General features: G+C 48.3%; 1 protein-coding gene across 1 annotated transcript in view; it reads left to right on the plus strand.

Annotated features, from left to right (window-relative positions):
- LOC137564372 (hepatitis A virus cellular receptor 1 homolog) overlaps positions 1–14480 on the plus strand; it is a 254170-nt gene that overhangs the window by 47147 nt on the left and 192543 nt on the right. Inside the window, exon 2 of the mRNA XM_068278157.1 lies at positions 9415–9488. Within this exon, the coding sequence (XP_068134258.1) occupies positions 9415–9488 (74 nt within the window). The remainder of the gene's footprint in view (positions 1–9414; positions 9489–14480) is intronic.

Genomic DNA, 14480 nt, shown 5'->3' on the forward strand with positions numbered 1-14480 from the left:
TCTGTTTAGTGAACCCGCCACTGCATACCTGTTCTGTTTTGTGAACCCGCCACTGCATACCTGTTCTGTTCAGTGGACCCGCCACTGTATACCTGTTCAGTGAACCCGCCACTGCATACCTGTTGTGTTCAGTGAACCTGCCACTGCATACCTGTTCTGTTTAGTGAACCCGCCACTGTATACCTTTTCTGTTTAGTGAACCCGCCACTGCATACCTGTTCTGTTCAGTGGACCCGCCACTGTATACCTGTTCAGTGAACCCGCCACTGCATACCTGTTCAGTGAACCCGCCACTGCATACCTGTTGTGTTCAGTGAACCTGCCACTGCATACCTGTTCTGTGAACCCGCCACTGTATACCTGTTCAGTGAACCCGCCACTGCATACCTGTTGTGTTCAGTGAACCTGCCACTGCATACCTGTTCTGTGAACCCGCCACTGTATACCTGTTCAGTGAACCCGCCACTGCATACCTGTTGTGTTCAGTGAACCTGCCACTGCATACCTGTTCTGTGAACCCGCCACTGTATACCTGTTATGTTTAGTGAACCCGCCACTGCATACCTGTTCTGTTCAGTGGACCCGCCACTGTATACCTGTTCAGTGAACCCGCCACTGCATACCTGTTGTGTTCAGTGAACCTGCCACTGCATACCTGTTCTGTGAACCCGCCACTGTATACCTGTTCTGTTTAGTGGACCCGCCACTGTATACCTGTTCAGTGAACCTGCCACTGCATACCTGTTCTGTGAACCCGCCACTGTATACCTGTTCTGTTTAGTGAACCCGCCACTGCATACCTGTTCTGTGAACCCGCCACTGTATACCTGTTCTGTTTAGTGAACCCGCCACTGTATACCTTTTCTGTTTAGTGAACCCGCCACTGCATACCTGTTCTGTTCAGTGGACCCGCCACTGTATACCTGTTCAGTGAACCCGCCACTGCATACCTGTTCAGTGAACCCGCCACTGCATACCTGTTCAGTGAACCCGCCACTGTATACCTGTTCAGTGAACCCGCCACTGCATACCTGTTCAGTGAACCCGCCACTGTATACCTGTTCAGTGAACCCGCCACTGCATACCTGTTGTGTTCAGTGAACCTGCCACTGCATACCTGTTCTGTGAACCCACCACTGTATACCTGTTCTGTTTAGTGAACCCACCGCATCAGTGCGCATACCTGTGCAGTTAAGTGAACCCACCTACCTACGTGAGTGCACGCAGTGTGATATACCACTCCGTGCATACCCGATATGGACAAAACAGGTAGAGGAAGAGGTAGTGCCAGAGCCAGAGGAAGGCCACCCGGCAGGTCTGCGCGAGGTCGTGTAAATGTAATTTCGTGTGGACCTGGCCCACAGTACAGTGCTCGGAAGAAGGCACGTCCCATCACCTCCCAAGATTGTCAGGACGTGGTTGAGTATTTAGCGACACAGAACACCTCATCTTGCTCAGCCACCAGCGCTACTACTAGCACCACTTCCGCTGCATTTGACACTTCGCAAGAATTATTTAGTGTTGAAATCACTGATGCACAGCCATTGTTGTTACAGCCAGATGAATTTTCACCAGCTAATATGTCTGAGTTACGCGGCAACACTATGGATGTAACGTGTCAGGAGGATGAAGGACCTACTGATGGTGCAAGTTTGGATTTGTCTGAGGCAAGCGAAGCTGGGCAGGATGACTACGATGATGACGGTAATAGGGATCCTCTGTATGTTCCCAATAGAGGAGATGAAGAGGGGGACAGTTCAGAGGGGGAGTCAGAGAGTAGTAGGAGGAGAGAAGTTGCTGAAAGAAGCTGGGGCAGCTCTTCGTCAGAAACAGCTGGTGGCAGAGTCCGGCACCATGTATCGCCACCTATGTACAGCCAGCCAACTTGCCCTTCAGCATCAGCTGCTGAGGTCCCCATAGTGCCCACATCCCAGGGTGGCTCAGCGGTGTGGAAATTTTTTAATGTGTGTGCCTCAGATCGGACCAAAGCCATCTGTTCGCTCTGCCAACAAAAATTGAGCCGTGGAAAGGCCAACACTCACGTAGGGACAAGTGCCTTACGAAGGCACCTGGAGAAAAGGCACAAACAGCAATGGGATGGCCACCTGAGCAAAAGCAGCAGCAGCACACAAAAGCAAAGCCACCCTCCTTCTCCTCTTCCTCCTCCATCAGGTGCATTATCTGCTTCTGCCACTTTCTCCCTTCCACCTTCACAGGCACCCTCCTCCACTCCGCCTCTGCCCTTGAGCGGTTCCTGCTCCTCTGCCCACAGCAGCAGTCAGGTGTCCGTGAAGGAAATGTTTGAGCGGAAGAAGCCAATTTCGGCCAGTCACCCCCTTGCCCGGCGTCTGACAGCTGGCGTGGCGGAACTGTTAGCTCGGCAGCTGTTACCATACCGGCTGGTGGACTCTGAGGCCTTCCGTAAATTTGTGGCCATCGGAACACCGCAGTGGAAGATGCCAGGCCGCACTTATTTTTCGAGAAAGGCCATATCCCAACTGCACCGTGAAGTTGAGAGGCAAGTGGTGTCATCTCTTGCGAAGAGCGTTGGGTCAAGGGTACACCTGACCACGGATGCCTGGTCTGCCAAGCACGGGCAGGGCCGCTACATTACCTACACAGCCCATTGGGTGAACCTGGTGGTGAACGATGGCAAGCAGGGCGCAGCGGACAAAATTGTGACACCTCCACGGCTTGCAGGCAGGCCTCCTGCCACCTCCTCTCCTCCTGCTACATGCTCTTCGCTGTCCTCCTCCTCCTTGGCTGAGTGGCAGTTCTCCTCTCCAGCTACACAGCCCCAGCTCCGCAGGGCCTATGCTGCATTCCAGGTACGACGCTGTCACGCCATCTTAGACATGTCTTGTCTCAAAGCGGAGAGTCACACTGGAGCAGCTCTCCTGGCTGCTCTTAAGAAACAGGTGGATGAGTGGCTGACCCCGCACCACCTGGAGATAGGCAACGTGGTGTGCGACAACGGCAGCAATCTGCTTGCCGCTTTGCATATGGGGAAGCTGACACACATACCCTGCATGGCACATGTCATGAATCTAGTGGATCAAAGATTTGTGGCAAAGTACCCTGGCTTAGCGAATGTCCTGAAGCAGGCCAGGAAGTTCTGTGGGCATTTGAGGCGGTCTTACACAGCCATGGCACGATTTGCAGAAATTCAGCGCAAAAACAACATGCCGGTGAGACGCCTCATTTGCGATAGCCCGACTCGCTGGAACTCGACCCTGCTCATGTTCTCCCGCCTGCTAGAACAGAAGAAAGCCGTGACCCACTACCTCTACAACTACAGTAGAATGAAACAGTCTGGGAAGATGGGGATGTTCTGGCCCGACAACTGGACACTGATGGAAAATGCATGCAGGCTCATGCGGCCGTTTGAGGAGGTGACCAACCTGGTGAGCCGCAGTGAGGGCACCATCAGCGACTTAATTCCCTACGCTTACTTCTTGGAGCGTGCTGTGCGTAGAGTGGCGGATGAAGCTGTGAATGAGCGTGACCAGGAACCGTTACGGCAGGAACAGGCATGGGACCAATTTTCATCAGACCCAGCTGTTTCCTCAACACCTGCGGCAGCACAGAGGGGGGAGGAGGAGGAAGAAGAGAAGTCGTGTGCAGAAGACGAGTCAGACTCAGAGGATGATGAGCAAGGTGTTTCTTTGGGGGAGGAGGAGGAGGAGGAGGAGGAGGAGGGGACAGCGGCAGGAGAACAACCTCAGCAGGCATCGCAAGGGGCTTGTGCTGCTCAACCTTCCCGTGGTATTGTTCGCGGCTGGGGGGAGGAGGTTGACTTACCTGACGTCACTGAGGAAGAGCAAGAGGAGATGGAGGGTACTGGATCCGACTTTGTGCAGATGTCGTCTTTTATGCTGTCCTGCCTGTTGAGGGACCCCCGTATAAAAAACCTCAAGGGGAATGAGCTGTACTGGGTGGCCACACTACTAGACCCTCGGTACAGGCACAAAGTGACGGACCTGTTACCAACTCACCGGAAGGTGGAAAGGATGCAGCACATGCAGAACCAGCTGTCAACTATGCTTTACAATGCCTTTAAGGGTGATGTGACGGCACAACGCCAGCAAGGTACCACTGCCACTAATCCTCCTCCCGTGTCCACGCAGTCAAAGACAGGACGCTCCAGCGATCTCATGGTGATGTCGGACATGCGGACGTTCTTTAGTCCAACGCCTCGCCGTAGCCCTTCCGGATCCACCCTCCACCAACGCCTGGAACGACAGGTAGCCGACTACCTGGCCTTAAGTGTGGATGTAGACACTGCTGTGAACAGCGATGAGGAACCCTTGAACTACTGGGTGCGCAGGCTTGACCTGTGGCCAGAACTGTCCCAATTTGCCATCCAACTTCTCTCCTGCCCTGCCGCAAGCGTCCTGTCAGAAAGGACCTTCAGCGCAGCTGGAGGCATTGTCACAGAGAAGAGAAGTCGCCTAAGTCACAAAAGTGTTAAGTACCTCACCTTTATCAAAATGAATGAGGCATGGATCCCGGAGGGCTGCTGCCCGCCCCAAGACTAAGTCAGTCCCCGCACACACAGCATCTCTGCCTGCACGCCGTGTGACTGGCTGCCTGGCCTGCCCCAAGAAGACTAAGTCGCTCCCAGTCCCTCCACACAGCATGTCTGCCTGCAGGCCGCTTGACTACCTTCTCCGCCACCACCAACAGGGTCCGGGACTCCAGGCGGATTGCTGAATTTTTTAGGCCGCTGCTAGCAGCGGCCGCTGTAATAATTTTTCGGGTGCGTGTACATGACTGCCTAATTTTTCTGGCTGCACTGCGGGCAGCTGCAACAACAAAAGAAAAGGCATGTACATGCGCCCATTCCCCTTCGTGATCATTACCTTGCCGTGGTGAAGGGGCTTGCGTATCACAATGAAGCAATGACCGGCGCCTAGATGAGTGTCTCGGGAGGCACACCCACGATAATAAGGTCGTTGCCTCATTGTGGTCAGACCAAATTTGATCAGCTGGACAGTCACTGTTCTGTCATTCAGCTACATCAGCCAGGCGACCATATGGGCTGTAAAGCCACCAAAACCTGCACTCTCGCCATGGTGCGCACCAGTCCAGCATGGCCGTCACTACACAAACAGCTGTTTGCGCTGCGTTACATGGTGAGTTTGGTGTGTCAGTGTGAAGCAGTACCTTAATTACACTACCTGATTGATGTATACACATGCAAGATGTTTGAAAGCACTTTAGGCCTGTCATTTAGCATTCAATGTGATTTCTGCCCTTAAAACGCTGCTTTGCGTCAAATCCAGATTTTTCCCGGGGACTTTTGGCATGTATCCCACTCCGCCATGCCCCCCTCCAGGTGTTAGACCCTTTGAAACATCTTCTCCATCACTTTTGTGGCCAGCATAATTATTTTTTTTTTTTCAAAGTTCGCATCCCCATTGAAGTCTATTGCGGTTCGCGAACTTTAACGCGAACCGAACCTTCCGCGGAAGTTCGCGAACCAGGTTCGCGAACCTAAAATCGGAGGTTCGGCCCAACTCTACAATTGATACGGCACACCAAAACCTGCCAATGGCAACTACAGTGTCAGAGGTGCAAGAAGGGGATGTGGAACAGTTTGTTAATGATTACCACTATTCAAAGTATCTATAGAAGTGATTATTATGAGCACAGGACCAATAGAGAGGTAATACTGTAGTTGTGGGGGGGCCCTTCAGGGCCCCTCTGGCCCAAGGGCCCCGATGCGGTCGCTACCTCTGCACCCCCTATTGCTACGCCCCTGGAGGTACTGGTTGACGGCTTTATCCTGCTCTTGCAGGCAAGAGAACATAAGGAGGGTTGAATTCCAGCGAGTCGTTCTATCGCAAATCAAGAGCCTCACCGGCAACTTGTTTCTCCGCTGAATATCGGCAAAGTGTGCCATGGCCATGTAAGACTGCCTGAAATGCCCACACAACTTCCTGGCCTGCTTCAGGACATCCTCTAAGCCTAGGTACTTTGACACAAATCTTTAAATGAGTAGATTAAGCACATGTGCCATGCAGGGTACATGTGTCAGCTTTCCTAAATTCAAAGCGGAAATGAGATTGCTGCCATTGTCACACACCACGTTGCCGATTTCCAGCTGGTGCGGGCTCAGCCAGTGATCCACCTGTTTGCTAAGAGCAGCCAGGAGAGCTGCTCCAGTGTGACTCTCTGCTTTGAGGCAAGACATGTCTAAGATGGCATGACACAGTCATACCTGATATGCAGCATAGGCCCTGGGGAGTTTGGGTTGGGTAGCTGGAGAGGAGATCACAGCACCAGCAGAGTTGAACTGCCATTCTGCCAAGTAGGAGGATGATGATGACAGCGAAGAGGATGTAGCAGGAGGAGAGGAGGTGGTAGGAGGCCTGTCTGCAAGCCGTGGAGGTGTCACAAGTTGTTTCGCTGCACAGCCAGCAGTCACCAGGTTGACCCAATGGGCTTTGTAAGTAATGTACATGCCCTGACCTTGCTTGGCAGACCAGGCATCCATGAAGAAGGGAGAAAGGAAAAATCGAGAGCCCCCAATAGTGTATTATTGTTGATTTAATTGTCGTATAAATTAGATAGTAAATTATACTCACAAGTATGGGTTGCCGGGTCAGGCAACCACTTGTATCACAGACGGGGAAATTAGACCTGTCCCCGCTCAGGCTAAGAGTCGCTCTCTGCGTAGAAAAGGAAAGGGTGTCCACACCCGTCCACCAGGTGGATATCACATAATGAGAAAAAAAAAACAGAGGCGCCAATAGAATAAAAATTATACTCCAATTAAAAACAATTAAAATGTGGGTGGCAGTGGTGGACTTGCCTACCCCCAACGAAAAAAAGGGGGGGGGGGACCACTTGTATGGTTAATAATATAAATTTAATCAATTTAGTACTCCAAAACAACAATTAGTTTGCAACGCGTTTCACGGGACACAAGCCCGCTTCCTCAGGCAAAGCACATACAAACAGGAGCAACTGGAATAAAAAAAACATAAAAAGAAACCCATGTGACATAAAAATAAAATAAAAATACAAAATAAACGACAAATATTCCTCATTATAGAACCAATAATAAAGATCAGCACATCAGATTAGCATATAAAAATATATAAAAACGAATCAAGTCAACTTGGCTTGTCAGTAGCTAATAGACCATAAAATTAGTCTGCCTTGAGAACATATGATTGGTAGAAATCAAACACAGTCATATTTGTCATTTAGCATTTTCTAAAAAATCATAATAAAAAGCACATTTACAAGGTCCTTTCAGAAACAACTGATTAGGGTGATGGGACCAGGGATTGGGATGGGGAAGGGGCGGGGGTGCGGGCTTCAGAAGTGTAAGGATAAAGGTAAAGACAGGGGATAGGGGGAGGAAGGAAGGGGGCGGAAGAGGCAAGGGGACCCTATTCAGGACCCCTATTAACCAGCATAACCCTATAATAACCTGGATGTAGATATATCCATCTCTATATATATACACATAAATATACTCATTGACATAGGAAGCAAGATGGAAATGCCTTTACATGTCATGCTATGCTGTAATCCACCTACCCATGCGCTTAGCTATAAGACGTGTGCCCCATGTTATCTTTAATAGATGTAATATAGATATGGTATGTTAATTATTGGGTACATGAATTAGATAGATAATACAGAAATCTCTTACCTCAGTAGTAGTCCGTACTGGCGTGGCGCCTCTGTTGCGGATGGACGCCACGCCAGCTACTATATACTTTCCCCAATACGATCAAACGGCAGGTGTGGGTGGGCGGGGTTCGCCGTACGTGAAGAATGACGCTATCCGCCGCCAGCCTATTGGTTTCTGGCTTCAGGTGGAAGTGCATCATCTGAGGGCATAGGGCCTGCGCCGCCATGTTTATTATGGTCTAGATTCCGCTGTTAAGCGGAGAGGAGGGTATTGTTGAGACTGGATCTTGAACCATCCATCTCTTAGTAAATTGTGGACTAGGAGGTAAAAGCGCATGTGATGGAAATAACCATATTAATGGGGAAGATTTGTGATGAACATGGGTAATGTAAATAATTAATAAAATTAATTAATGGGTAAACAATGGATGAACATGTACTTTAAGGAGCCTATATGTGCATGGGGTATTATCACCCCCTCTAGTGGTGTAATTCTATATTGCTACTCTAGAGGATAAATACAGGGCAACAGATGTTAAAGGGATACTGTAGGGGGGGGGGGGGGGGGGGGGGGGGGTCGGGGGAAAATGAGTTGAACTTACCTGGGGCTTCTAATGGTCCCCCGCAGACATCCTGTGTTGGCGCAGCCACTCACCGATGCTCCGGCCCCGCCTCCAGTTCACTTCTAGAATTTCTGACTTTAAAGTCAGAAAACCACTGAGTCTGCGTTGCCGTGTTCTCGATCCCGCTGATGTCACCAAGAGCGCACAGCGCAGGCCCAGTATGGTCTGTGTCTGCGCAGTACACTCCTGGTGACATCAGCGGGAGTGAGGACATGGAAACGCAGGCGCAGTGGTTTTCTGACTTTAAAGTCAGAAATTCCAGAAGTGAATTGGAGGCGGGGCCGGAGCATCGGTGAGTGGCTGCGCCAACACAGGATGTCTGCGGGGGACCAATAGAAGCCCCGGGTAAGTTCAACTCATTTTCCCCCGACCCCCCTACAGTATCCCTTTAAATCAATATTTAAAACAATTATAATCATAGATGCTACATATAATAATTGTAATATTTAAATCAGTTGAGGGTTAAAATTGATATTCAATATTCAATAAAGAATATTTGTAATAATAATATAATGAGAAGATAAGATCGTGAATTGGAAAAAACAGATAATAAAACAAAGATATAAAAAGAGAGCGGCAACTAACAGATATAGATGAGGTGTGTGTATATACACACAGATAGTTATTATGGTAGAATGATAGGACCCTCTGCAGTGGGTTTATGAGATCGAATTATCCTCTGATGTCTGTTTCAGGATGGATAGTGGTGCAATAAATTAAAATCTGTGATATATGTATCCATATATTATATAACCAGAATTTGTGGCTGGGAATGATGGGACAGATAACCAATTCTACTAAAAGGTTTTTTCTAATTGTTCATTTAGTCCCAATGGTACCAAGGTTTTCAGGGTTTGGATCCAGAACATCTCTCTGTTTTTGAGTGTTTGGATCGCATTGGTTGTTATGGGATTGATATGTTCTAATGCTATAAAGGAGACTTCAGTGACATTTCTGTTGTGGACTAGGTCAAAATGTCTCGACAAACTGTGTGTGGCCAGCCCCTTAAGGATGTTCCGTCTGTGTTGTCCAATTCTGTCCCGTAGTTGCTGGCTTGTGTGTCCTACGTATTGGGTCTTGCAGGGACATGTAGCCACATAGATTACCAATCTTGAATCACAGTCTTTTTTTCTCATTACAGGCATCCATGGTCAGGTGGACCCTTGACCCACCGCTGTGTGCCAGAGATGACAGCACTTGCCTCTCAACTTCACGGTACAGTTTGAGTATCGCTTTTTTAGAGTAATAATTGCGGCCTGGTATCTTCCACTGCAGTGTCCCAATGGCCACAAATTTACGGAAGGCCTCAGAGTCCACCAGCTGGTAGGGTAACAGCTGGCGAGCTAACAGTTCCGCCAAGCCAGCTGTCAGATGGCGGGCAAGGGGGTGACTGGCAGAAATTGGCTTCTTCTGCTCAAAGATTTCCTTCACAGACACCTGGCTGCTGTGGGCAGAGGAGCAGGAACCGCTCAAGGTCAGAGGCAGAGTGGAGGAGGGGGGCTGTGAAGGTGCAAGGGAGAAAGCGGCTGAAGATGCTGCACCTGAAGGAGGAAGGGTAGGAGGAGGGTGGCTTTTCTTTTGTGTGCTGCTTTTGCTCAGGTGCTCTTCCCATTGCAGTTTGTGCCTTTTCTGCATGTGCCTTTGTAAGGCAGTTGTCCCTACGTGGGTGTTGGCCTTTCCACGGCTCAATTTTTGGAGGTAGAGAGAACAGATGGCATTGCTCTGATCTGAGGCAGACACATAAAACATTTCCAAACCGCTGAGCCCCCCACTGGGGTAATGGCACTATGGTGGCATCAGCAGCTGACGTTGAAGGGCATGTTGGCTGGCTGTCCATAGGTGGCGATACATGGCGCTGGACACTGCCACCAGCTGTTTGATGATGAGCATCTTTCAGTAACTAGTCTCCTCCTACTCCTCTCTGACTCCCCCTCTGAACTGTCCCCTTGGTCATCTTGGCCTCAATTCACTAAGATCATGGTTGAGATAATAAGGCAAGAGAAAACGTACCACCACACAGTGAGAGAGTTCTTATCTCGTCATTCCTTATGTTACCTCCTCTATAGTTATTTTCACACAAGGTTAACAGCCAGTCTTGAACGTTAGAATTCTGGAGTTATTTTAAGGATTGAAGAGTTAACTTAAAGAGAGAAGAGGTATCTTTAGGTTTGCCTGAGGTAAAATGTTTCCTGAATAATACATGCCTCGTCACCATGGTAATAACTATAGAAATATTAAAGACATGAAACAAGCTTATTGAATTGAGGCCCTTGTCTCTTAGGATCCCACGTGGCATCCGTATCATCGTTATCACAATCATCCTGCCCAGCTTAGCTTGCCTCAGACACCTCATAAACTGCACCAACAGCAGGTACTTCATCCTCCTCCTCCTACCTTACGTCCATAGTGTCGCCTAACTCAGACATATGAGGTGGTGTAACTTGCTTAGCGCCTTCATCTTGTTGTAACAATAATGGCTGTGCATCAGTGATTTCCCCACCAAATAAATCCTGCGAAGTGTCAAATGCAGCGGATGTGGTGCTTGTAGTAGCGCTGGTGGTTGCGGAAGATAAGGTGTTCTATGTTAAATAAATAAATAAAATAAATAGTCAACCACATCCTGACTAGAGATGGCCCGAACGGTTCGCCGGCGAACTTCAGTGGTTCGCGTTTGCAGCAAACCACAATTTTTTTTCCAAAAAGTTTGTGTTCGCATTTTTTCCCATTAGACTTTAATGCCTGCCGAATTTAGCGGTTAATAGCAAAGTCCCCTTACATAGTAAACACACCACATTTGCAGGGTATGTAGAGGAGTGCAGTGACTACAAGAGTAAACTTTTTTTTTCAAAAAGACCTTCTAGTTTGAGAAAATCGATTTAAAAAAAATTCGATTATTTTTATGTGCCGAGTGTGGGAAATCTGAAAAATAATTACGGGGGGTCCCCCCTACAGAGCCTCTGTAACCCGTTGTCCCCATGCAGGCTGGGATAGCCAGAATGCAGAGCCCCGGCCACGTGGGGCTTTGCACCCTGAGCTATACCAGCCCGCGTGGTCCATGGTATGGGGGGGGCTCCAGGGGAGAGGGGTGGCCAAGCCTTCCCCTCTCCCCCCGAGCCCTTGTCCAATCCATGTACAAGGGACTCTTCCCCACCTCCGGTGCACCAGGAGGTGGGGGCGACGACTCCCTGGGGGGGGGGGGGGTTCATGGTGGCATCTGGGAGTCCCCTTTAAGAAAGGGAACCCAGATGCCCTCCCAAGAGAAATGAGTATAGGGGTACAGAGTACCCCTTACCCATTTCCACAAAGGGTTAAAGGAAAAAGGCACAACCACGAAAAAAATCATTTAATGCTCTTAATCAAGAAATACTTAACTGTACCTTTAAAAAAAAAAATTCCCATGCTAATATCCTCGGTAAATGATCCCAAGAATACAGTATCCTCTTATCTTGCAATCTTCAAATAAGTTGATTGAAGATATCCGCCGCCCCCACATAGCAGGGAATGCATCCTTTAGGACGCATAGCTGCCGGCTCCCACTGTCTCTCCCCACCTGCCTTCACCTGTCACCCTCACCTAGGCTGGCACCGGCTGCCAACCTAGGTGAGGGTGACAGGTGAAGGTAGGTGGGGAGAGACAGTGGGAGCCGGCAGCTATGCGTCCTGCACAGGACGCATTCTAAGCTATACTAACGGTTCATGAATGATCCAGTTCCTTTTAATGAATCAGCTCTTTTTTCTTTGAAACTTTAAAATCAATTTTCTCAAAAAGTATAAAGGTTTTTTTTTTTTTTTTTTTTTTTTTTTAATGTTCCTCTTGTTCCCACTGTTCTTAACACTCCCAGCAATTTTGGTGTTTCTAGCTTTTAAAGGAGCTTTGCCATTAACCGCTAAATTCAGCGGCGTTTAATTTCCCCACGGTCAGAAGTAGAATTTTAAAATAGATTTTCTCAAAAACTATAAGGTCTTTTTGAAATTTCTCTTTTCCCTCTTGTAGTCACTGAAAAAAAACCTCAGGTGTTAGATCATGTGAAACATCTTTTCCATCACTTTTCTGGCCAGCATTAATTTTCTAGTTTCTAGTTTTCAAAGTTCGCCTCGCCATTAAAGTCTATTGCGGTTCGCAAAAGTTTGTGCAAACCGAATTTTTGCAGAAGTTCGCGAACTGAAAATTGGAGGTCCGGGCCATCTCTAGTCCTGACACTCTTGGGAGTTGATAGGACGTACCTTCTTCTGAGTACTGTACTTTGGTCCAGGGCCGCACGAAATCACATCAGCACGACCTCGCACAAAGCTGCCGGGTGGCCATCCTCTGGGTTTTCCTCTACCTTTTCTGTCCATATCGGGGGGGATGAAGTGAAAGGTATGCACTGACTTGACTAATACATTGTGCAGTCACACAGGTGCAGTTAACAGGTATGCACAGAGTGGTATATCCCACTGCGCGAACTCACATAGGTAGGTGCACTCAACACAACAGGTAGGTATATGCAGTGATGGGTATTACAAATGTGCACCTGTCTCACACACACGTACAATGAACAGGTACAGTGACTGGTGGTATTAAATATCACACTGTGTGCGCTCACTTAGGTAGGTGGGTGCACTGTGAACAACAGGTAGGTATATGCAGTGATGGGTATTATAATGTGTACCTGTCACACACAGACAGGTACTAGACAGGCACAGTGACACTGCTTGCGCTCACGTAGATAGGTGGGTGCACTGAAGTGAACAGGTAGGTATATGCAGTGATGGGTATTATAATGTGCACCTGGCACAGTAGTAATTATACCACTAAAGGGCCAAAGGCCAGCTGCGACTGACTGACAGGGCTGTATATAATGCAAGTGGGCCACAAAAAAAAAGATCACAAGAACAAGCGTGGCTCTCAAAAGAGCTGTTGAGAGGTGCTTTTTTAGCAATAAGAATCAGCAAGGAGTAAGCTAACAAGCCTACAAGAGCCCAAGTAAGCTTTCCCTATAGGTCTCTGCACAGCAGCTCTCCCTTCTCTAATTACTGCAGGTACACGAGTGAGTGAAAAGCCTGACGCTGCCTGTCTTTTATAAGGGGGTGGGGCTCCAGGACGGAGTGTAGCCTGATTGGCTACAATGTGCCTGCTGACTGTGATGTAGAGGGTCAAAGTTGACCCAAATGATGCACTATGGGGGCAAATCAAACTTCCGGATAAGTTTGCGGTTCTCCCCGATCGCGAATCACGGAAGTTAGCCGGGAACCGTTCGGGCCATCTCTATTTATAAAGTTCCAGTGGCTACAATGCAAAGTATTATTAAAAAGATGTCCCACACTGTAGAAAATCTCAGAGGACATGGTCGAAAGCCAAAAGTGACACCTGTGCTGTCCAGGAGGACAGTGAGAGGTGAAAAACAATCCAAGGATCACCACCAAAGCCATCCTGGTGAATCTGGGCACTTCTGGTGGCAATGTCTCAAGGCAGACAATCCAACAGACACTGCACACTGCTGGGTTCCACAGATGCAGACCAAGGAGGACACCACTTCTCCAGATAAGGCACACAAAAGCTCACTTGGGCTTTGCAAATGCTCATCTGGACAAAGAAGACTTCTGGTCTTCTGTGTTATGGTCAGACGAAACAAAAATTCAAATGTTTAGTCACAATGATGCCTCCTTCATTTGGCGTAACAAAAGAGAATCCTTCAACCCTAAGAACACCGTACCCACTGTCAAACATGGTAGTGGGAATCTAATGCTTTGGGGGTGTTTTTTCAGCCAATGGACCAGGGAACCTAATCATGTAAATGGCACCATGAAAAAAAACAAAAACCAAAACAAACAATACATGAGAATTCTCAACGACAGCATCAGGCAGTCTGCATAGAAACTTGGCTTTGGGCACCAGTGGATATTTCAGCATGGCAATGACCCAAAACACACAACAAAAGTGGTGAAGAGATGGTTAGCAGACAACAGCATTAACGTTTTGAAGTGGCCCAGCCACAGTCTTGACATGAATCTAAATGAGAATCTGTGGAGGGAGCTAAAGATCAGGGTGATGGCAAGAAGACCCTCCAACTTGAATGATTTGGAGCTTATTGCTAAAGATGAATGGGCAAATATACCTGTGGAGACATGCAAAAAGCGGGTCTGCAATTATAGGAAGTGTTTGATCGCTATAATAGCCAATGGAGGTTTTTCTATTGATTATTGAGATGGATATGAATAATTTTGG

Source organism: Hyperolius riggenbachi, chromosome 3 (genome assembly GCF_040937935.1).
Source record: "Hyperolius riggenbachi isolate aHypRig1 chromosome 3, aHypRig1.pri, whole genome shotgun sequence".
In the NCBI taxonomy this organism is placed as follows: Eukaryota; Metazoa; Chordata; class Amphibia; order Anura; family Hyperoliidae; genus Hyperolius; species Hyperolius riggenbachi.